This window comes from Schistocerca gregaria, chromosome 4, assembly GCF_023897955.1.
Source record: "Schistocerca gregaria isolate iqSchGreg1 chromosome 4, iqSchGreg1.2, whole genome shotgun sequence".
NCBI classification, from domain to species: Eukaryota; Metazoa; Arthropoda; class Insecta; order Orthoptera; family Acrididae; genus Schistocerca; species Schistocerca gregaria.
Window position 1 is genome coordinate 404,056,957 of NC_064923.1, and position 22,521 is coordinate 404,079,477.

The window sequence follows — 22,521 nt, forward strand, 5'->3', positions numbered from 1 at the left end:
AACACAACAAAATTCCACGAGAAAAAAGATTTTTTGTTGTGTCAGATAAGATATGCACATTATTATTATTATTTCTTTCCTTTCTCAGACGTTATGTCTGGTTAAAAATGGAAAGTTACGCGGACATTGATTAAGCATGACTTCCTTTTAACTGTATGGTATATGTTACATTGCATTTAGGAACTTTCGGGTAATTGAGCATGTATCAATAATTACAGATTTCTGTAGTTGTATATATATGTTTGGATGTAGCTGTATTTCGTTGATGTACTGGTGGATATTGTGTGGTATGACTCCTGTAGTTGATAGTATAATTGGTATAATGTCAACTTTATCCTGATGCCACATATCCTTGACTTCCTCAGCCAGTTGGATGTATTTTTCAATTTTTTCTCCTGTTTTCTTCTGTATAGTTGTTGTATCGGGTATGGATATTTCGATTAGTTGTGTTACTTTCTTCTTTTTATTGGTGAGTATGACATCAGGTTTGTTATGTGGTGTTGTTTTATCTGTTATAATGGATCTGTTCCAGTATAATTTGTATTCATCATTCTCCAGTACATTTTGTGGTGCATACTTGTATGTGGGAACATGTTGTTTTATTAGTTTATATTGTATGGCAAGCGGTTGATGTATTATTTTTGCTACATTGTCATGTCTTCTGGGGTATTCTGTATTTGCTAGTATTGTACATCCGCTTGTGATGTGATCTACTGTTTCTATTTGTTGTTTGTAAAGTCTGCATTTATCTGTTGTGGTATTGGGATCTTTAATAATATGCTTGCTGTAATATCTGGTGTTTATTGTTTGATCCTGTATTGCAATCATGAATCCTTCCGTCTCACTGTATATATTGCCTATTCTTAGCCATGTGCTGGATGCGTCTTGATCGATGTGTGGCTGTGTTAGATGATACGGGTGCTTGCCATGTAGTGTTTTCTTTTTCCAATTTACTTTCTTCGTATCTGTTGATGTTATGTGATCTAAAGGGTTGTAGAAGTGGTTATGAAATTGCAGTGGTGTAGCCGATGTATTTATATGAGTGATTGCTATGTGTATTTTGCTAGTTTCTGCTCGTTCTATAAATTATTTTCTTAAATTGTCTACCTGTCCATAATGTAGGTTTTTTATGTCGATAAATCCCCTTCCTCTTTCCTTTCTGCTTAATGTGAATCTTTCTGTTGCTGAATGTGTGTGATCTATTCTATATTTGTGGCATTGTGATCGTGTAAGTGTATTGAGTGCTTCTAGGTCTGTGTTACTCCATTTCACTACTCCAAATGAGTAGGTCAATATTGGTATAGCATAAGTATTTGTCTTGTTTCTTGCTGTCAACTCTGTTTTCGGTATTTTTGTTAGTATTTTTTTTTAGTTTTTCTTTAATATTTGTATTATCTATTCCTATGTTTTGCCTGTATCCTAGATATTTATAGGGATCTGTTTTTTCCATCACTTCTATGCAGTTGCTGTGGTTATCCAATATGTAATCTTCTTGTTTAGTGTGTTTTCCCTTGACTATGCTATTTTTCTTACATTTGTCTGTTCCAAAAGCCATATTTATATCATTGCTGAATACTTCTGTTATCTTTAGTAATTGGTTGAGTTGTTGATTTGTTGCTGCCAGTAGTTTTAGATCATCCATGTATAGCAAATGTGTGATTTTGTGTTGGTATGTTCCAGTAATATTATATCCATAATTTGAATTATTTAGCATGTTGGATAGTGGGTTTAGAGCAAGGCAGAACCAGAAAGGACTTAATGAGTCTCCTTGGTATATTCCACGTTTAATCTGTATTGGCTGTAATGTGATATTATTTGAATTTGTTTGGATATTAAGTGTGGTTTTCCAATTTTTCATTACTATGTTCAGGAACTGTATTAATTTAGGATCTACTTTGAATATTTCCAATATTTCTAGTGATCATGAGTGGGGTACACTATCAAAAGCTTTTTGGTATTCAATGTATGCATAGTGCAGCGACCTTTGTTTAGTTTTAGCTCGATATGTCACCTCTGTATCTGTTATCAGTTGCTCTTTACAGCCCCGTGCTCCTTTGCAACAGCCTTTTTGTTCTTCATTTATAATTTTGTTCTGTGTTGTATGTGTCACTAATTTCTGTGTAATGACTAGAGTTAAGTTAATATTTTGTATATTGTTGGTAGGCATGTTATGGGGCGATATTTTGCTGGGTTTGCTGTGTCTGCTTGATCTTTAGGTTTCAGATAAGTTATTCCTTGTGTAAGTGTATCAGGGACTGTGTATGGGTCTGCAATGTAATTGTTAAATAATTTAGTTAGATGTGAATGTGTTGAGGTGAACTTCGTTAGCCAGAAATTTGGTATTTTATCTTTTCCAGGGGCTTTCCAATTGTGCGTAGAATTAATTGCTCGGGTGACTTCATGTTGCAAAATTATCACTTCAGGCATTTTGGTATCATCTTGTATGAGTCTGTTTCTGCTTGTATCCACCGTGCATTTCTGTTATCCAGAATGAGATTTTCACTTTGCAGTGGAGTGTGCGCTGAAATGAAACTTACAGAATTGTTGTTCGCAGGAGAGCTTCTGTAAAGTTTGGAAGGTAGGAGACGAGATACTGGCAGAAGTAAAGCTGTGAGTACTGGGCGTGAGTCGTGCTTTGGTAGCTCAGATGGTAGAGCACTTGCCCGCGAAAGGCAAACTTCCCGAGTTCGAGTCTCAGTCGGGCACACAGTTTTAATCTGCCAGGAAGTTTCATGTCTGTTATGTTGTACTGGGTTTGACCATATGTTGCTCTAAAAGTGTTCCATGTCTGTTATGTTTGGTGGATTGTCTATTTTAATGTGTGTGTTATCTATTGCCTGGTAAAATTTCTTTTGGTTTGTGTTGAATGTTTGGTTTTGTTTCCTTCTATTTTGACTTTTTTGTATCTTATAAACTGTTTGGCCAATGCTTGTAATTTCTGCTTCTTGTTGTGAGATTTTACCTAACCTTTTTCGTTTTTTGTCTGATATTTCATTTCTTATAAATTGTGTTCGCTGTCCGATGTCTTTTCTCAGTTTTTCTATTCTGATCTGTAGCCTGTGTTGCCATGTTGGTTTTGTGGGTTTCTTCTGTTTGTTGGTTGGTTCGCCTAGTGTGTATATTTAGTGTAGTGGGTGCTCCTACATAAACCAGTAGTTGTAACTCTTCCATAGTTGTATTTTCATTTATTTTGTTGTGTATGATTGTGTTGATAGTTGTTATTGTCGTTTCAACATGTGGGTTATTTGGTGGTCTATGCAAGAATGGTCTAACGTCTGTATTTGTGTCTTTGTATTCTATATATGTCAACTGAAATTTTTCTTCTATATCTAACATGTGTGTCACTTCATGTTCTATTTGTACCTGTTCTGGTGGCTGTCTTAAGATTTCGTTTTCCTCTGATTGTTTAATTGATGCATGTTGTTCTTGTTTGTTTGCTCTGGGATGTTTGAGTCCATTACTGTATAAATTTCTTCTTCTGATTGCACATTATTTTGTTCCAGGATTTGTTGTACTTGTTGTTTGAGGTTTTCTAATTCTGGCTGCGGTATATTGTTATTTTTGTTTATTACACGGATCTTATCAGCTAGTCGTTGTTCTGTTAAAAATTTTAATTCTGGGTATCTGGTAATAAATGTTGTTTATACTTGTGATCTGTATCCAGTTGTGTTCGTTCCTAAGTTTGTTGCTTGGTAATAACAGACCATGAGGTATCAGTTAACTTCATCTGACCATCTCATCCTCTGTCTTTGTTTTCCTTCTAGAGTGGTTGCAGGAAGCGTGTCCTGCAAAAAACCTCCTTTTGGATTTAAATCATTTTCCCTGTGGCTAGCAGTGTCATTAACATTGTGGACGGGCATAGGGTTCAAGCATCGTCCCCGACCATGACAGCGCTTGTCCGAGGCTTCATTAGTTCTGTCTTGAACTAACTAATCACACTGAAAGGGGGGTTAGCCCTATTAGTGGTTTGTTCTTTTCGTCGCCTTTTATGACTGGCAGAACATACCGAAGGCCTATTCTTTTCCCGAGCCTCCACGGACTTATAAAACTACAGAAATCCATAATTATTGATACATGTTCAATTACCTGAAAGTTCCTAAATGCAATATAACATATACCGTACAGTTAAAAGGAAGTCGTGCTTGACCAAGGTCTGCATCACTTTCTACTTTTGACCAGACATAACATCTGAGATAAGAAAGAAACAATTGTTTTCCAATTTTTCATTACTATGTTTAGGAACTGTATCAATTTAGGATCTACTCTATTTCCAATATTTGTAGTAACCATGAGTGGGGTACACTATCAAAAGCTTTTCGGTAATCAATGTATGCGTAGTGCAGCGACCTTTGTTTAGTTTTAGCTTGATATGTTACCTCTGCATCTATTATCAGTTGCTCTTTACATCCTCGTGCTCCTTTGCAACAGCCTTTTTGTTCTTCATTTATAATTTTGTTCTGTGTTTTATGTGTCATTAATTTCTGTGTAATGACTGAAGTTAATATTTTGTATATTGTTGGTAGGCATGTTATGGGGCGGTATTTAGCTGTGTTTGTTGTGTCTGCTTGATCTTTAGGTTTCATATAAGTTATTCCATGTGTAAGTGTACCAGGGAATGTGTATGGGTCTGCAATGTAACTGTTAAATAATTTAGTTAGATGTGTGTGAGTTGAGGTGAACTTCTTTAGCCAGAAATTTGCTATTTTATCTTTTCCAGGGGGCTTTCCAATTGCGAGTAGAATTAATTGCTTTGGTGACTTCATGTTGCAAAATTATCACTTCAGGCATTTGTGGTATCATCTTGTATGTGTCTGTTTCTGCTTGTATCCCCCGTGCATGCCTGTTATGTTGTACCGGGTTTGACCATATGTTGCTCCAGAAGTGTTCCATGTCTTTTATGTTTGGTGGATTGTCTATTTTAATGTGTGTGTTTTCTATTGTCTGGTAAAATTTCTTTTGGTTTGTGTTGAATGTTTGGTTTTGTCTCCTTCTATTTTCACTTTTTTTTGTAACTTCTAAGTCGTTTGGCCAATGCTTGTAATTTCTGCTTCTTTTCATCTAATTGCTCTATCGCTTCTTGTTGTGAGATTTTACCTAACCTTTTTCGTTTTTTTGTCTGATATTTCATTTCTTATAAATTGTGTTCGCTGTCCGATGTCTTTTCTCAGTTTTTCTATTCTGATATGTAGTCTGTGTTGTCATGCTGCTTTCGTGGGTTTCTTCTGTGTGTTGGTTGGTTTTGATCTCTGCCTAGTGTGTATATTTAGTGTATTGAGTGCTCCAATATAAACCAGTAGTTGTAACTTTACCATAGTTGTGTTTTCATTTATTTTATTATTATTCCTGTTGTAGTTGTTATTGGCAGTGACTGTAGTTGTATAAACTATTACACAGCAGATGCTATATCACTCTCTCATATTTTACTTTATCTAAAAATTTGGGAACACCCAGAATGTATACTCACGAGCCACAACTGTCTTGGGAACATATGTAATTTTCTTCTACCAAACCTTGAAATTTCCCTGTATCATAACAGGCCAATAGTTACAAAAAACAAAAATAATTTCTATTTTTAAGTGTCATATAATTGATATGGTAAAGCTCAAGAGATATGTATTGTACGATACAAATGTGAAATGTTTTCAGGGGATTACAGGAACTCAAATGAAAACGCCAGGTATTATTTTATAATGCATGTAATAATGTACATATAAGTTTTCCACTGTTACAATAAGTAAATAGCAACAATTTACAACATACAACAATGTATTATAATAATTAACATGGGCCTCTTTCAAATTTAGCATCTGCAAAATGCTCCATTTCTCACAATCAGAAATCATACAAACAAGCAGCAGTAATGCACTGCCGAGCTGAAGGGATTTGATTACCCATCCTTATTTACAAGAGAAAAAGAAAAGATGCAACAGCAAATAATACATAAACCAAGTTTTTGTGGTGACTGCCTTTCAAAATGTCTGCCTTATCACTATTCCAAAATGTGCTGACGCTGTATTTTGGACATAGCATACATATTAGTATACTGAAGGTTGACAAAACACTTAGCTATTATAATGATGCTCTAGTTAAGAGCTAAAAGTTTTACATAAGCAACATTTTATTTTGCTGAAGTAAAGTTGCAGTTAACTGTGCTTTTGAGTAAATTTATGAGATACTCAGAGTGCATTTCCACTGCAGGTTTACTTTCTCTTTGTAGACCAAAGATATGGACAAGAAAATATTTATCATTTAAAAGTCTAAATTTAAAGGCTGATAAAATGGAACTGCACTGTTCAAAGAAAATTAGCCATTATGACATTAATAGATAATGTGGAATGCTTTTGAACAGGTAATAAATAGCTTCAGTAATTTTTTAATGTGCCAGCAAACTTCTCATAACTTCCAGTCACAGAGAAAAAAGTCTAACAAAAACACTCATGCTTCCTTAACACCTAATAGGAAAGTTTTTTCCCATAAGACTGTTAAAATAGGAGAACAAGAAGCTTTTTGAGTGTACAGAGATGTCAAAACTTCTTGCTACAGACAATCTAAAACCATTAATTAACTACTCTTTTTCACGTAAAGAGTCAAGTGAAGTTTTTGAGTATTGCCTATATGTTCAGTTACACATTTGAGAAAATGATTTCCACATACAGAGAAGGAAGGTAAAAAATGTGACCAATACATCTGAGATTATATATATCTGATAGAATCATTACTGAAGCTCACAACTCCTTGATGTGGACTGCTGAAGAAATTTAACTCAATCCCAACTAACAGATAAAAAATTGACCTTATCAAATAATCTGCTACTATCTTTGGCATGTCAGCACTTCTTGGAAAATTTGAGTAGAAAAAATATTACTTCTAAAAAATGTACAATTCATAAGAACAAACTGAAGCACCATATCAATATTGTTATTATGTCAGTTTTTTAAAATTTCTTCTGAATTCTATTAACCTAAAATTTATTTGCTAATAATAGCAACCTGCATTTAAAATAATGTAAGAATTATTTACAAAGTAAATCACTCTATAATTAAAAATGCACTGGTTAACACTTCAGCAGTCCTTCACTTTATTGAATCAGCAAATATAATTGAAAACAATTTATATATTACTTTAACATTATTTTCAGTCATTGCACATTTTAAGACCATTTACACTATGTTCTTAAACACCAGGAAGATTCTGGTATCATAAGTCACTGTTACTATTTTATCCTTTTTTTCCTTAACTCATCTCTTCCACTTTCTGCACAATATGAATAAATGCAAATATGTTCTCTCTGCCAAACAGCAGTATTCTGCATGGACTTTGTCAGTCTTGCATCTGAAACTGAACATAGAAAGCTGCAATTAATGATTTCACAAATTAACTATGTTACATTCACAGATGAACACAGTGCTGGTATCAGGATTAAGATCGCAATATGTTATTTATTAACTGATAAATTACAAGATAAAATATTTTAGAGCTATGGAACATTCATTACTCAGATACTAGAAATCTTTTATTACACTAAAATTACTTTTTATTGCCTCTGTATGATAACAGTAAGTAATGTTACATTTTAAACTTCAGCAGGCTTGACAAGTCTCTTAGTCTTTGCATAGCTTCTGCAACACACATGCATTTGAGGTTGCTTATTGTAGTCAGGTGTTGGTCTCCCTCTACAATTTTTACCCCTTACACTTACTTCCATAACAAAATTGATTATGCTTTCACAATCACAATGTGTTCTACGAACCAATTCCTCCTTTCATTTCTCTTCTCTTTAATTTAATTCGGAACCTCAATAGTTGACTCTTCCGTCATCAGAATTCTCCTATAGCACCCCATTTCAAAAGCGTCTATTCTCTTCTTGTCTGAACTATTAAACACCCATGCTTCACTTCCACATAAGGCTACACTCCAGAAACATACCTTCAGGAAAGAAAATACTTCCTAGTACTTAAATCCACAGTAAATAAAAACTTTTTTTTTAGAAATGCTTTCCTTGATATTGCTAGTCTGCATTTAATACCCTCAACTTCAGGCACTACGAGTGATTTTACTGCCCAAATAACAAAACTCCTTTATTTTCAGTGTCTCATTTCCTATTCAGCTGATTTAATTTGATTACAAGCTATTATCCTTGTTTTACCTTTGTTGTTGTTCATTTTATAACCTCTTTTCAAGACACTATTTACTGCCTTCAATTGCTCTTCCAAATTCACCACTGTCTGACAGAATTACTATGTCACTGATAGACCTCAAAGTTTTAATTACTTGTCCATAAACTTCAATTCCCTTTCCAAATTTCTCCTCTTTTTCCTTCACAGCTAGCTCAGTGCACAGATTAAACAACATCTGGGATAGGCTACAACACTGTGTTATTCTTTCCAACTATGGCTTATCTTTATAGTTTGTGTGTAAACAAAGAAATTCAGAAAACAAACATTAAAATAAGGAAATTGTGTTCTCAACAAAGTAAGTGCGATGTACTGGATATAAGCAAGCTGCATCGAAATCTGCACACGAAGCATGGAATGCATTTGAACTATGAAGGGAAAAGATTTGTTTGTGATCGTGTTAGTGAAATAATTAAAGAAAGACTTGTAAGGGATAGAACAATTTATCAGGTTCCTGAAAAACCTTCCAAAAGCGAGGAAAACAAAATAAACAAGAAAGAAGAACGAAAATACAAAACTGCTGACGTTCCTAATTTAAACTAGAGGTATGTGATGTTGTAAATATGATTCCCAATTACCAAACCGTGAATACGCCCGAACTAAAAATTTATCACCATAATGTGCAATCCCTGCGTAATAAGATCGATGAAATTAATGTTCTATTAACACACGAACTTAATGATATCTCAGTGTTATGCATTTCTGAGCACTGGCTTAACCCAGAATTAATCCAGAATACGAAAATAAACAAATTTGTCTTGGCTACTTACTACTGCAGGAAAAACAGCAAGCAGGGTGGGGTAGCAATTTACACAAAGGATAATGTAGAATTTATTACACTACCTGACTTAACTAGGGCAAAAGTCGAAAAGGATTATGAAATTGCAGTTATAAAAATTACTCAGTTCAACCTGGTTATTGCTACAGTTTACCGATCACCGTCCGGGAATTTTGAACTTTTCTTAAACAAAAAGGAGTCACTACTAAATAAAGTAAATAAAATGGATTGTGAATTGATAATCTGTGGGGACTTCAATATTGACTTCCTCACGAATAGTGGAAATAGGGAGACCATTTTGAACCTTGCAACGTCCTACAATTTAAAGGCTGAAGTAAAAGCAGCTACCCGAGTATCAGAAACTTGCCAAACAGCTCTTGATCAGTTTCTAGTCCAGAAGAGTTTACACAACACCTCACTAAGAATTTTCACTGCAGGTTTTAGTGATCATCTTACTCAAATATTAAGCATAAAAGTACAAGGCAGTATTATTAACAACATGTCTTTCAGAACAGCATATCGAAGCTATAATCAGCATAATGTGAATTACTTCAACAACTTATTACAGAAAGAAAAATGGCTAGGAGTGTACAAAATGAACGACATAAATGAAAAATTCAACACTTTCATTGATGTATTAACCCATTTCTTTGAACTTGCGTTCCCACTGAAAACATTAACCATACGGGGAAACTCTAGAACAAACAGCTGGATCACAAAGGGAATAAGAGTTTCATGCCAGAAGAAAAGACTACTTAATGAAATATGTAACTCAAAAAATTCCTCACCTGTAGTACACGCATACTATAAAAAATACTCCAAAATATTAAGAAATGTAATAAAAGCAGCAAAAATAATGCATAATGATGAAATCATTTATAATTCAGCTAATAAATCTAAGGCTATGTGGAGTGTTATAAAAAAAGAATGCGGAGAATACAGACAACCTTGGAAAAATATAACACTATCACATAAAAATAAAAAAGTAACAAACCCCTTAGAAGTAGCCAACACATTTAACAACTTTTTCACAGGTGTTGCTGAAAATATGTTACAGTCAAACTTTAAGAGCACCCAGGCAAATGAACATAAAATAAGTGCATGTAGAGGATCAATGTACATCAGTTCTGTATTACAAGATGAAGTAGCTAAAGCAATAAAAGGACTAAAAAATTCAAAATTGGCAGGTATTGATGGTATACCTGCAACAATGTTAAAGAAGAGCGCATCAAACCTGATTGAAGTACTCACACATTTATGCAACTGCTCACTTCAGGCAGGCACTTTCCTTGATGTGTTGAAAACATCAAAAGTTATTCCTGTATTTAAAAAAGGGGATAAAGACAATGTAAATAACTACAGACCCATCACAATTTCCTCCTGCACCTCTAAAGTACTGAAAAAAGTGATGTATGAGAAACTTATGAAATTTATTAATAAAAACAGCATCCTATGTAATGAACAACATGGATTCAGAAATAAGAGGTCAACAACAACTGCTATCTATGAGTGCATCAATTCCATTCTAAACCTGATGGACAAAAAACAGGAAACAATAGGAGTCTTTATTGACTTGTCAAAAGCTTTTGACATGGTGGACCATAAAATTCTGCTATCAAAGCTAGAAAGATATGGTATTCGAGGTCTGTCCAACAAGTGGATCAGTTCCTTCCTGACAAATCATATGCACGCAGTGTGCGTCAAGCACACAAATATTGAACTAAAAACTGTATCTACTCACTTATCTGACTATAAACAAATAAAATGTGGTGTACCCCAAGGATCCGTATTGGGACCCCTTCTGTTTCTTCTGTACATAAATGATCTAAGCTTAAATATTGATGCACACAAAACAATCATATTTGCAGATGACACCAAGATTCTACTAAAAGGAGGCGACGATGAACAGTTACAGCAGACAGTAAACACGGTCACGAAACAACTTAGTAACTGGGCACAGAGTAATCAGCTTGTAATTAACAGTAAGAAAACTGTTGCTCTAAAATTCCACAATGTTCCTAACAAGGACATGTTTATCCCATCAGTCTCTATCAATGATGAGCCAGTTGGTAACAGTACTGAAACCAAATTCTTAGGACTTTGGCTGCAGAGTAACATCAGATGGAATAAGCATATTGAATATCTCAATTCTGAACTGAGAAAAACATGTTATCTTCTTTGTTCATTAAAATCATGCTGTAGTGAGAAAACAGTATTGAATGCATATCATGCGTACTTTCATTCTCGTCTTAGATATGGGGTCACCTTCTGGGGAAACACTAAAACAGCTAATAGCACTTTTAAACTACAAAAAAGGGCCATTAGAATCTTGTTTGGGTGCAAGCCTAGAGACTCTTGTAAACCCCTGTTTAAGAAATCTGGTATTCCCCCATTACCATGTGTATACATTATGGAAACCCTTTTGTTCTTTAAATTAAATGTAATAGGCAGGACCGGAGACTACAAAAAAAAACTGTGATATACATGAGCACTTTACCAGACAAAACAGAAACTTACATATGACTCAAATCAGCACAGCACTGTGCCAAAAAGGTACTTTTCACATGGGAGTTAAGCTTTATAACAAACTTCCTGAAAACATAAAAGCTATCACTGAGGTCAATACATTTGGAAAATCTCTAAAGTCATATTTACAGCATCACTGCTTTTACTCCATTGAAGAATATTTAAATTTATGAAATGTGTTATATAAATACTTACTTACGTGTAAAGTGTATTATTGTAAGCTTACATATGTATGCCTTGAAATTACTTTCAGCCTGTATATTTATAACTTGACTTGTCCAATGTCTTATGCATAAGCTGCTATGTAGACAACAGGACCAATAAAATACAATCTACAATCTTTTATCTTTTTCATCTCCCATTATTGTAGTCTGGTTTCTGTACAAGTCATGGAAACCTTATGCTTCCCATGTTTTATTCCTGCTTTCTTCATACTTTCACATAGAATATTCCAGTCAACATTGTCAAAAGCTCTCTCTGAATCTACAAATGCAATAAACATATGGTTGTCTTTAGTCAACCGATATTCCATGGTAAATTGTAGGGGCTGTATTGTCTTGTGTGTTGCTACATTTTTTCAGAACCCTGAACTCTAGTGTTAGCCAATGATTTCTACTGGGACCCTGTCTGCTTATTTGAAACTCAGGTCCCTTCGCTACTTTGTCTTTCTGAAGTTATCAATTTGTTTTCTACCATATTCCTTTCTCCCATTGCAGTCAACTAGTTCCTAATGCTTTGAAACTTTCAACAAGCTCTGGTTCTTTTAATTTATCCAGTCTCCATCTCCTTAATTTCCTACCTCTCTGCAGTTTCTTCTGTTTTAATCTGTGGATTCATATCTACTCATAGAAACATTTTGCAGTTTAAAATCTGGTTTCAAAATCTAATCAATGTAGTTTATCTGAAAACTTTCGGTGTCTCCAGGTCTCTGGCACATACACAGCTTTCTTGCATGACTCAAACCAAGTGTTAGCAATGATTAAATTTTACTTTTAAATTTCTACCAGACCCCTCCCCCTTTCATTTCTTTCCCTGAGTCCGTGTTCTAGTATTTTTCCTTCTCTTTCTTTGACCTACTGTCTAATTCCAGTCTCTCAATCACAGTTACATTTTTTACTCATATAACTGTATGAATAATTTACTTCATTTCATCATACTTACTTTCAGAATCTGCAAAAGCTAGCATACAAAGAAGTATACTGCAGTGGGTGTCGACTTTGTAGCTATATTGACATTACTATACTCATATTCACTGTTAGATCTAGTCCTACCTTACTCCTATTTGATTTTGTATTGATAACCGATACTCACCTGTCCAGAAATATAGTTCTCTCTGCCACCATACTTCACTAACTCCAACTATATCTAACTTCAGCCTAAATAAAACTACGCTTGAATCAAAAGTACGCATCAAGCCGTCTAATACCTACAGTAGAATTTTACCATTTTCCCAGTGCATAGGTCATCATATCCTCAGTTCTATTCTGGAACCTCCTGGCAGTCAGGTGCTTACAGCTGGAGAAAATGTGGCACATCACTTTTGTACATTTTTTATGTATAATTTTGACTGAGTATTAGATGAAAGTAAATATATTTAAAAGTTAGGTCCTGGAACTGGCAGCTATAAGCTTCCAATATATTCCTTTATTTCCATGACTTCAGTTGTGTGTTATATCTAGATAGTAGAGGAGAGCAGTAAAGGTACACAGGTCAAATGGAGTAGAAGTTTGTATCTGGTGCTTTTATGCCTTCAAGGAACTATTTGCAAACTTTTACCATACTACCTGTACTTTGTCTTGTGTATTCCCTTCTAGTGTATTCAAGCATTTTGATTGGTGTTTAGATGTCATGTTACTCACCTTAGATAACTTGGATTAGTTTTTATTTCCTGTAGTTTTTCTTTAATTGGGTAGTGTTTTTCCAAACCTATCTACCTGTCAAACATTCTTCCAATATAATAATGACTTCCTTAGTGCCACCCGTAAACTGATTGATAACATCAACACAGCTGCTCTACCATCAGATCTTGGCCTTATCAAAAATAAGTACTCAATAGGCAAGTATTCAGAGCTATCTGATTTCAAAGGCTGGCTTATGAAAATGTCTTAAAAGCAGTAAAGGTAGTGACTACCTTGGCCGATTCACAGAAACTTGTTCATTAGTAAAACAACAAGCAATAGAGCAGCACTGTTTTTCCCTTGATAAACATTTTTTCAGAATTACTCTCAGATCATTACAGTATTTACTTTTCCAATTTGTTGAAAAATAAAGAGTTCCTAATTTAATGTAATTGGCAAAAAATTATATTGTCAAAAATTGATTATTTCAGAATTCCTAATTAGTTGTTCCATCTCTTAATTTGTAATACTTCCTACTTTCTTCAGTACGCACTCTGTACTCTTACCCCACACCATGGCATAAGACTATGCAAAATTATTTTTAGCAAAATGTTTATTACTCCTCTAATAATAATTGGATGACAATGATACTTTTACACAATGTTGCCAAGATGTCAAACTTGATGCTGCATGTTTAACTGATCTGATATTGCTGCAAAGATTTGGGGGGGGGGGGGGAATGCATTCTTTTACTCCACATGCTCTATTACTCTTTTCAAATTATCCATCCTACCTCCCGAATTAAAGAATTTAACATTCCACACTATTGCCTGTAGGAAGCCAGATGTGCTTTTCCATCCAAGTTTGTCCCTGCCCAAAGATCTGAATTAGGAACTATTTTACTTTATCAAAGAGGAAGCAACCACCAATACCATCATCATAATCAAAAAGCCATACAGTTAGCAGTACATCCACAGGAAATATAATGGCTGTACTTTCCTCTTGCTTTCAGCCAATTGCAATACCAACATGGCAAGGCCATGTTAACTAATGTTATAAGGCCAGATCAGGTCATCATCCAGACTGTTGCTCCTGAAACTACCAGGACTGCTGCTCCTTTTCAAAAAACATCTGTTACAGTGACTTCTCCCCAGAGAATCCTTTGATGTGGTTGGACCTACAATATGGCTATTTACATCAGATGATGCACTCAAACAAGCCTACTATGAGGGTGGTTTGAAAAGTTCTCAGAACGGAATAGTAAAAATGTACTTACGTCACTGAAACTTTTTTATTTTTCAATGTAGTCTCCTTGTCAATTAATGCACTTGGTCCAACGATGTTCCAGTGCCTTGATCCCGTCTCAAAAATGGCTTTCCTCCAGGCCTGCAAAATAGTTGTCAACTCTGGCTATGAATTCTTTGTTTGAAATGAATCTTCATTCACCAAAAAAACTTTTTAGTTTTGGGAAGAGACAGAAGTCTGATGGAACCATAACAGGCGAATAAGGCGGGTATGGCAACAATTCATTAGTTTTTGTAATTAATAATTTCCATTCTCTTGCGTTTTTGATCCAGCGTCAAGTCGCAGCACCCATCTTGCAGAAATTTTTTCCATTTTTAATTCTTCAGTTAAAATATGACATACCCTTTCAGACGACATCTGGCATGCACGAGCAATTTCACACTTTCAATTGGCTATCCTCCATGGCCGTTTTGTGCACTTTTGCAATTATTTCTGGCTGACCAGTGCATGGGTCACCATCTAAGCTCTCCTGACCAAATTTAAATTCATTTGCCCACTTGGCAACAGATGAATAAATATGAAGGAGCAAGTCCCCCAGTGTATTCTGGAAATCAGCATGAATGTCCTTTGCTTTCATAACTTTCTTTATGAAGTACTTAATCAGTGCTCTATTTTTTCCATTTCCCAAATCACTACGCGGGAACAACAGAGCCACGTCACTGCCACAGCTCTCTACCAAGAGCACTGATGTGGCATGCGTTTAGAGGCAACAGTCCAATGAATATCACATGAGCAACTCATTGTGCTAGCACTTGCCTCTCGTGGCGATTCCGAGAACTTTTCAAACTACCCTCGTACTTCAAGTACCACAGTTTGTTGGGAGGACGTAAGAACAATCATGCAAATATTTTCCTCCACCAGATACTACATCACCTGTGAATTGTCTTCATAAGTGGACCCAGGATGGTTACTAGCAATTATTATTTACGGCCACCAAAATTTAAAATTATCTATGGACTTACAATAATTTTTACTGCAAGATGACAAGATGCTTAATGTCTGCTGCAATATGAGTTCAGGAACACTTGTGTACATTATTTAGATCTAACCATACATCAGTGACCACACCATACTTTCATGATTTATAGCAAACCTACCACCACAGGTATGGTAATACTAGCTAATTGTCAACATCCAGTGTCCCATAAACATGCTGCTTTTCATTCAATCACAAATTGCCTCATATCCATCTCCATGATAGAAGACAACTTCCTAATGGAATTAAATGCAATCAAACAAAGAGCATCCTCCTACCGTAGTGGACTCCACAATGCACAAAAAGCAAAAACAACAGATATATTCTTTTCTTAACCCTGTCCTTGGACCACCACCTCAAAAATGCAATAAATGGTGCACAATCCATACTTCGGAAAAGTCTCAATGGAAAGCTTAAATCTAGGAACATAAAACCATAATTTTACGTGCACCACACTGCTTGACGTGGCAAATTCTATGTGGGTCAGTCTGGCGGGACATTATGTACCTGCTTGAAGAACACCATAGAACTTGGAAACTTAGAAAAGGAGACACCACTTTTCCAAATACCTGGTTACAGGAGGTCATAGTTACAATGTGAAACGTGAAGCATTACATCACATCCATAAGGGAAAGAAGATGAATTATCTTGAAACAATGAAAATTAATCAACACATTTCCATTAACCCAAGCTTAGTACTGAATGACCAGACACAGTTCCCTTACTCGCCACTTCTAACTGCAGATACTACTCATAATTCCATTCAGGTCATGTTGTAAAATGCATTTCCTTTATTTCAGTTAATATAATTTCTCTCCTAACTTTGCATAATCACAGCTGCTTCACTCACAACCTTACAACCACTATTATATTTTGTCTGTTTCTATTTTAGGACCTATTAAGGACAAGATTATTTTGTTCAGCCACATCTTTGGACTATGTCACCAAAGTTTATTGTTCAATTATATCCTTCTATGTACAATTGTTGTTCATTAGTTAATGTCATCATCATCATCATCATCATCATCATCATCATCATCTAAGGCTGATTATGCCTTTCAGTGTCCAGTCTGGAGCAAAGTCTCCCTTACAAAATTCCTCCATGGTCCCCTATTCAGTGCTAACATTGGTGCCTCTTCTGATGTTAAGCCTATTACTTCAAAATCATTCTTAACCAAATCCAGGTACCTTCTCCTTTGTCTACCCCGACTCCTCCTACCCTCTACTGCTGAACCCATGAGTCTCTTGGGTAACCTTGCTTCTCCCATGCATGTAACATGATCCCACCATCTAAGCCTGTTCGCCCTGACTGCTATGTCTATAGAGTTCATTCCCAGTTTTTGTTTGATTTCCTCATCGTGGACATCCTCCTGCCATTGTTCCCATCTACTAGTACCTGCAATCATCCTAGCTACTTTCCGTAACCTCAACCTTATCGATAAGGTAACCTGAATTCACCCAGCTTTCGCTCCCATACAACAAAGTTGGTCGAAAGATTGAACGGTGCACAGATAACTTAGTCTTCGTACTGACTTGCTTCTTGCAGAAGAGAGTAGATCGTAGCTGAGCGCTCACTGCATTGGCTTTGCTACACCTTGCTTCCAGTTCTTTCACTATTTTACCATTCTGTGAGAATATGCATCCTAAGTATTTGAAACCGTCCACCTGTTGTAACTTTGTTCCTCCTATCTGGCACTCAATCCGTTTATATTTCTTTCCCACTGACATTACTTTCGTTTTGGAGATGCTAATCTTCATACCATAGTCCTTACATTTCTGATCTAGCTCTGAAATATTACTTTTCAAACTTTCAATCGAATCTGCCATCATAACTAAGTCATCCGCATATGCAAGACTGCTTATTTTGTGTTCACATGTCTTAACCTCACCCAGCCAGTCTATTGTTTTCAACATATGATCCATAAATAATATGAACAACAGTGGAGACAGGTTGCAGCCTTGTCTTACCCCTGAAACTACTCTGAACCATGAACTCAATTTACTGTCAACTAACTGCTGCCTGACTATCTAAGTAAAGACCTTTAATTGCTTGCAAAAAGTTTGCCTCCTATTCCATAATCTCGTAGAACAGACAATAACTTCCTCCTAGGAACCTGGTCATATGCCTTTTCTAGATCTATAAAGCATAGATACAATTCCCTGTTCCACTCTTAACACTTCTTCATTATTTGCCGTAAGCTAAAGATCTAGTCCTGACAACCTCCAAGAGGCCTAAACCCACACTGATTTTCATCCAATTGGTCCTCAACTAATACTCGCACTTTGCTTTCAACAATACCTGAGACGATTTTACCCACAACGCTGATTAAAGAGATACCTCTGTAGTTGTTACAATCTTTTCTATTTCCATGTTTAAAGATTGGTGTGATTATTGCTTTCGTCTAGTCTGATGGAACCTGTCCCGACTCCTACGCCATTTCAATTATCCTGTGTAGCCATTTCAGACCTGACATTCCACTATATTTGGTGAGTTCCGACTTAATTTCATCCACCACAGACGCTTTATTGCACTGCAGTCTATTGACCATTTTCTCCACTTTCTCAAATGTGATCCTATTTCCATCATCATTCCTATACCATTGTACATCGAAATCTAAAACATTACTGATCGCATTTTCACCTACATTGAGCAACTCTTCAAAATATTCCCTCCATCTGCCCAAGGCATCAACAGGATCCACCAGCAGTTTTCTTGACTTGTCCAAAACATTTGTCATTTCCTTCTTCCCTCCCTTTCGAAGACTGCTAATTACACTCCAGAATGGTTTTCCAGCACCTTGACCCAAAGTCTCCAACCTGTTTCCAAAGTCTTCCCAAGATTTCTTCTTGGATGCTGCAATTATCTGTTTGGCTTTGTTTCTTTCAACATAACTTTCTCTGTCTACCTGAGTCCTAGTATGTAGCCATTTTTGATACACCTTCTTTTTTCTTTTACAGGCTGCCTTGACTGTGTCATTCCACCCAGCTGTTTGCTTCATCCTACCTTTACACACTACTGATCCAAGACATTCTTTAGCCTCTTCTAGTACTGTGTCCCTGTACCTTGTCCATTCCTTTTCCAATGACTGTAATTGACTACATTCAACTAACTGGTACCTTTCTGAGATCACTGTTATGTACCTATGCCTGATTTCCTTATCCTGAAGTTTCTCCACTCTTATCCTCCTACATATGGACCTGACCTCCTGCACCTTTGGCCTCACAATACCAATTTCACTGCAGATTAAGTAGTGATCAGTGTCATCAAAGAATCCCCTGAATACACATGTGTCCCTCACAGCCTTCCTGAATTCCTGATCTGTTATTATATAGTCAATGACAGATCTGGTTCCCTGCCTTCCCAAGTATACCGGTGAATGTTCTTATGTTTAAAAAAGGAGTTTGTGATTACTAAGCCCATACTGGCACAGAAATCCAAGAGTTGTTTCCCGTTCCTGTTGGCCTCCATATCCTCTCCAGATTTACCCATAACCTTTTCATACCCTTTTGTTCAATTTCCAATCCTGGCATTAAAATCACCCATGAGCAGAACACTGTCCTTGTCCTTTATTCTAACAGCAACATCACTGAGTGCGTCATAAAAACTATCCATCTTTTCTTAATCTGTCCTTTTAACAATGCGAATATACTGACAATTCTAATTTTCTTGCTAGACACTGTCAAATCTATCCACATCAGTCGTTCGTTTACATACCTTACTGCAACTACGCTGGGTTCCATTTCTTTCCTGATGTAAAGCCCTGTACCCCATTGTGCTATTCCTGCTTTGACTCCTGATAGGTAGACCTTGTATTCTCCCACTACTTCTTTCTCACCCCTTACCCGAATGTCACTAATAGCTAAAACGTCCAACCCCATCTTACTTGCAGCCTCTGCCAGGTCTACCTTCTTCCCAGAGTAGCCCCGTTGATATTAATAGCTTCCCATCTCGTTGCCATTCGTTTGCCGAATCGTATCTTAGGAGTCCCTGGTTTGTCAATTAGAGGTGGGACTCCGTCACCTCCAAAGGTCCGAGGCATTTTGCTCTGATTGTTGCCAGCATCATATTTAAAGTACCAGGGAAGCACGTTGCTGGCCTTACTTGCTCCAGGTCCCATTGAGTTTTATCCCTAATGGTTGAGGGACTAACCGATGGATTTGGTAGTCTTTGCCTTCTGAGCACAAAGGTGACCATGACACAGAATATGTCCGAGATGCCCAGCCTTATTCCAAAGTAACTGGTATCCCGACTGTCGGGACCCCTTACTTGGCCACTCATATGTTGCCTGTGGTCCATGAACTACGACATGACAACAGGAACCCACACCATGAACATTAGTTAATGTGTCAAAGTTAAATAATCTTACATCATAGTTACACTGAAATAATCCTTTTGTTTTAGTTCTAATTATAGCATTAATACTTTTCATCTCTGGAAATACTCTGTAGATGTACTAATTTAAAATCTTTCGATCCAATGAAACTTCACTACACCACCTATTTTTGTATCTGATGATGGTGTAACAGCTGAAAATCGGTTTGGGTAACAAAAAATAAATATTGAACAATATTACACCAGTGTTGTGTGTGTTTCATTCATAATATGACACTCAGTTTGGTAATAATGTAACCAGGGCAGATTAGTTTGTGGTTTCTTGTTGGCAACAAAGAAATAAAGTTTTCCTCAGCCTTTGTTATGCTATTTGTATATGACCATCACAGTAAATCATCAATGGACAAAATCAGAGGCTGCCAATGATGTACGCCACAGCAATGATTTAAAATTGGTACCGGCACTAAGGTTCAAACCCAGCTCATCTGCTTACTAGGTGTATCTGTTATCCATTATACTATACAGGCACTACAGATACCACAGCTGCACAGAATACCCTGTTTCAAATCCTGGTGCTGGTACAAATTTTAAATCAATGCTTTGGCTTACAACATTATCACAGATAAATGTGAACAATGTAGGAAAAGACAGACTGCTATGTACCATAAGAAGACCCATCAAGTTGCAGACAGGCACGATTAAAAGACACTCGCATATAGCTTTCGGCCACAACCTTCAACAGTAAAGAGACACACACACACACACACACACACACACACACACACACACACACACACAGACAGACAGAAGCAAGCAAGCATGCACACACGAACACCAACTCCAGTACCTTGGGCTGAAATGCAGTATCAGGTGGAATGCAAGCAGCAAACTGGAGAGGGTGGGTAATGATAAAAAGGGTCGCAAGGGTAAAAAGGGTCGCAAGGGTAAAAAGGGGCGCAAGGGTAAAAAGGGGCGCAAGGGTAAAAAGGGGCGCAAGGGTAAAAAGGGGCGCAAGGGTAAAAAGGGGCGCAAGGGTAAAAAGGGGCGCAAGGGTAAAAAGGGGCGCAAGGGTAAAAAGGGGCGCAAGGGTAAAAAGGGGCGCAAGGGTAAAAAGGGGCGCAAGGGTAAAAAGGGGCGCAAGGGTAAAAAGGGGCGCAAGGGTAAAAAGGGGCGCAAGGGTAAAAAGGGGCGCAAGGGTAAAAAGGGGCGCAAGGGTAAAAAGGGGCGCAAGGGTAAAAAGGGGCGCAAGGGTAAAAAGGGGCGCAAGGGTAAAAAGGGGCGCAAGGGTAAAAAGGGGCGCAAGGTCAGGTTAAGTGTAAGGGTAAGGAGGATAGTAATGTATAGATGGAGAGAGAGATGAATGCTGTCTGACAGAGTGTGCAGGTACTAGACTGCCAACAGATGCAGTGTCATGAGGTTTTGGGGCAGGGATGTGGGATAAAAAGGAGAGGAGCTGGGAAACATGGGCAGATGTATAAGCAAAGACCTGCTCTCCTTTTCCCGATCCTTGTAATGGAAGCACTTCTTTGCTGCCAAACTCTCCAACCAAAACCACCATAATTCCAACATTGACATTGAACCTTACCTCTTCCAGTTTGTACCACCATCCAACCGTGATCCTCCCCCTCTCACACCTAACCACCTGCTGGTCACCTTCCAGAAATTCCTTACCTCCAACTTAGCCTCACCATCATTCCCCAGGTCTCTTCCTCAGAGCACACACCTTTCAGGAGAAGAAAGAACAGCCATACACAACCTCAAAACGAATCCTGACCTAATTACCAATCTGCAGACAAAGGTTCCACCACTGTTGTTATAAATCACAATGACCACTTGGCAATAGGCCTCCGCAAACTGTCTGATTACTTCACCTATAAACTTTCAACTGCAGAATGAAGGAAATCATATATTTATTATTGATCACCAAGCTACCTTTGAATGGCCTTCGAGGCACAACTGTGTAAATCTTCTGCAAATGATAGTAATACAGAAACCTCTCTGGACTGAAAATTCCATGTCACACACTGTATATTTGTCATTTTAGAAAAGGGGAAAGGGGGGGGGGGGGGTGGAAGGTTTATTTCTTCTGGAGATATGAAGAAGAAAACTGTGTGTGGGTTTAGTATTACTTACCACTGAGTACTGAAATGATTCTATGCAAATGAGGAACTGTACACTAAAATTTCTTCCACCACGTTCTCCAATAATATCGTTGGGTGGATTCAGGTAAAATAACTGACTGAGTGAAGATGATGATTAGCAACACATATAGTAGGACTGGGTAACACAAAGAGGCAAAACAATGGAAGTATTTGGGAAAAGAAAGATGTGTAGAGTCACTGGCCATGGGGTACATGCTTTGAATAGCCAGCGATGCAACAGGAAATCAGTCATTACCCTTTCCAAATAATCCTGTTAGTATTGGCATATAGTGATTTATGGAAACAGTGGTTAATATTTCTGATACTGGATGATCTCATAGGACAAGGTGGTGCTAAAGTTCATGATCATGTCCAGACTTTGAAAGGTCTAGTCTGACAGCATGGTATATGTACATTTCCTTTCTCAAACACGTCATGTTTGTAATGAAT

General features: G+C 37.0%; 2 protein-coding genes across 3 annotated transcripts in view; one reads left to right on the plus strand and one right to left on the minus strand.

The window, feature by feature from the left end:
* Positions 1-22,521, plus strand: part of LOC126267752 (acetylcholinesterase collagenic tail peptide-like) — a 68,385-nt gene that overhangs the window by 40,887 nt on the left and 4,977 nt on the right. Inside the window, exon 3 of the mRNA XM_049973055.1 lies at positions 20,865-21,238. Within this exon, the coding sequence (XP_049829012.1) occupies positions 20,865-21,238 (374 nt within the window). The remainder of the gene's footprint in view (positions 1-20,864; positions 21,239-22,521) is intronic.
* Positions 5,681-22,521, minus strand: part of LOC126266880 (gamma-soluble NSF attachment protein-like) — a 140,945-nt gene continuing 124,104 nt past the window's right edge. For both annotated transcript variants that reach the window (XM_049971541.1, XM_049971542.1), the window contains one exon: positions 5,681-7,338. The gene's annotated coding sequence lies outside the window, so the exon portion shown is untranslated. The remainder of the gene's footprint in view (positions 7,339-22,521) is intronic.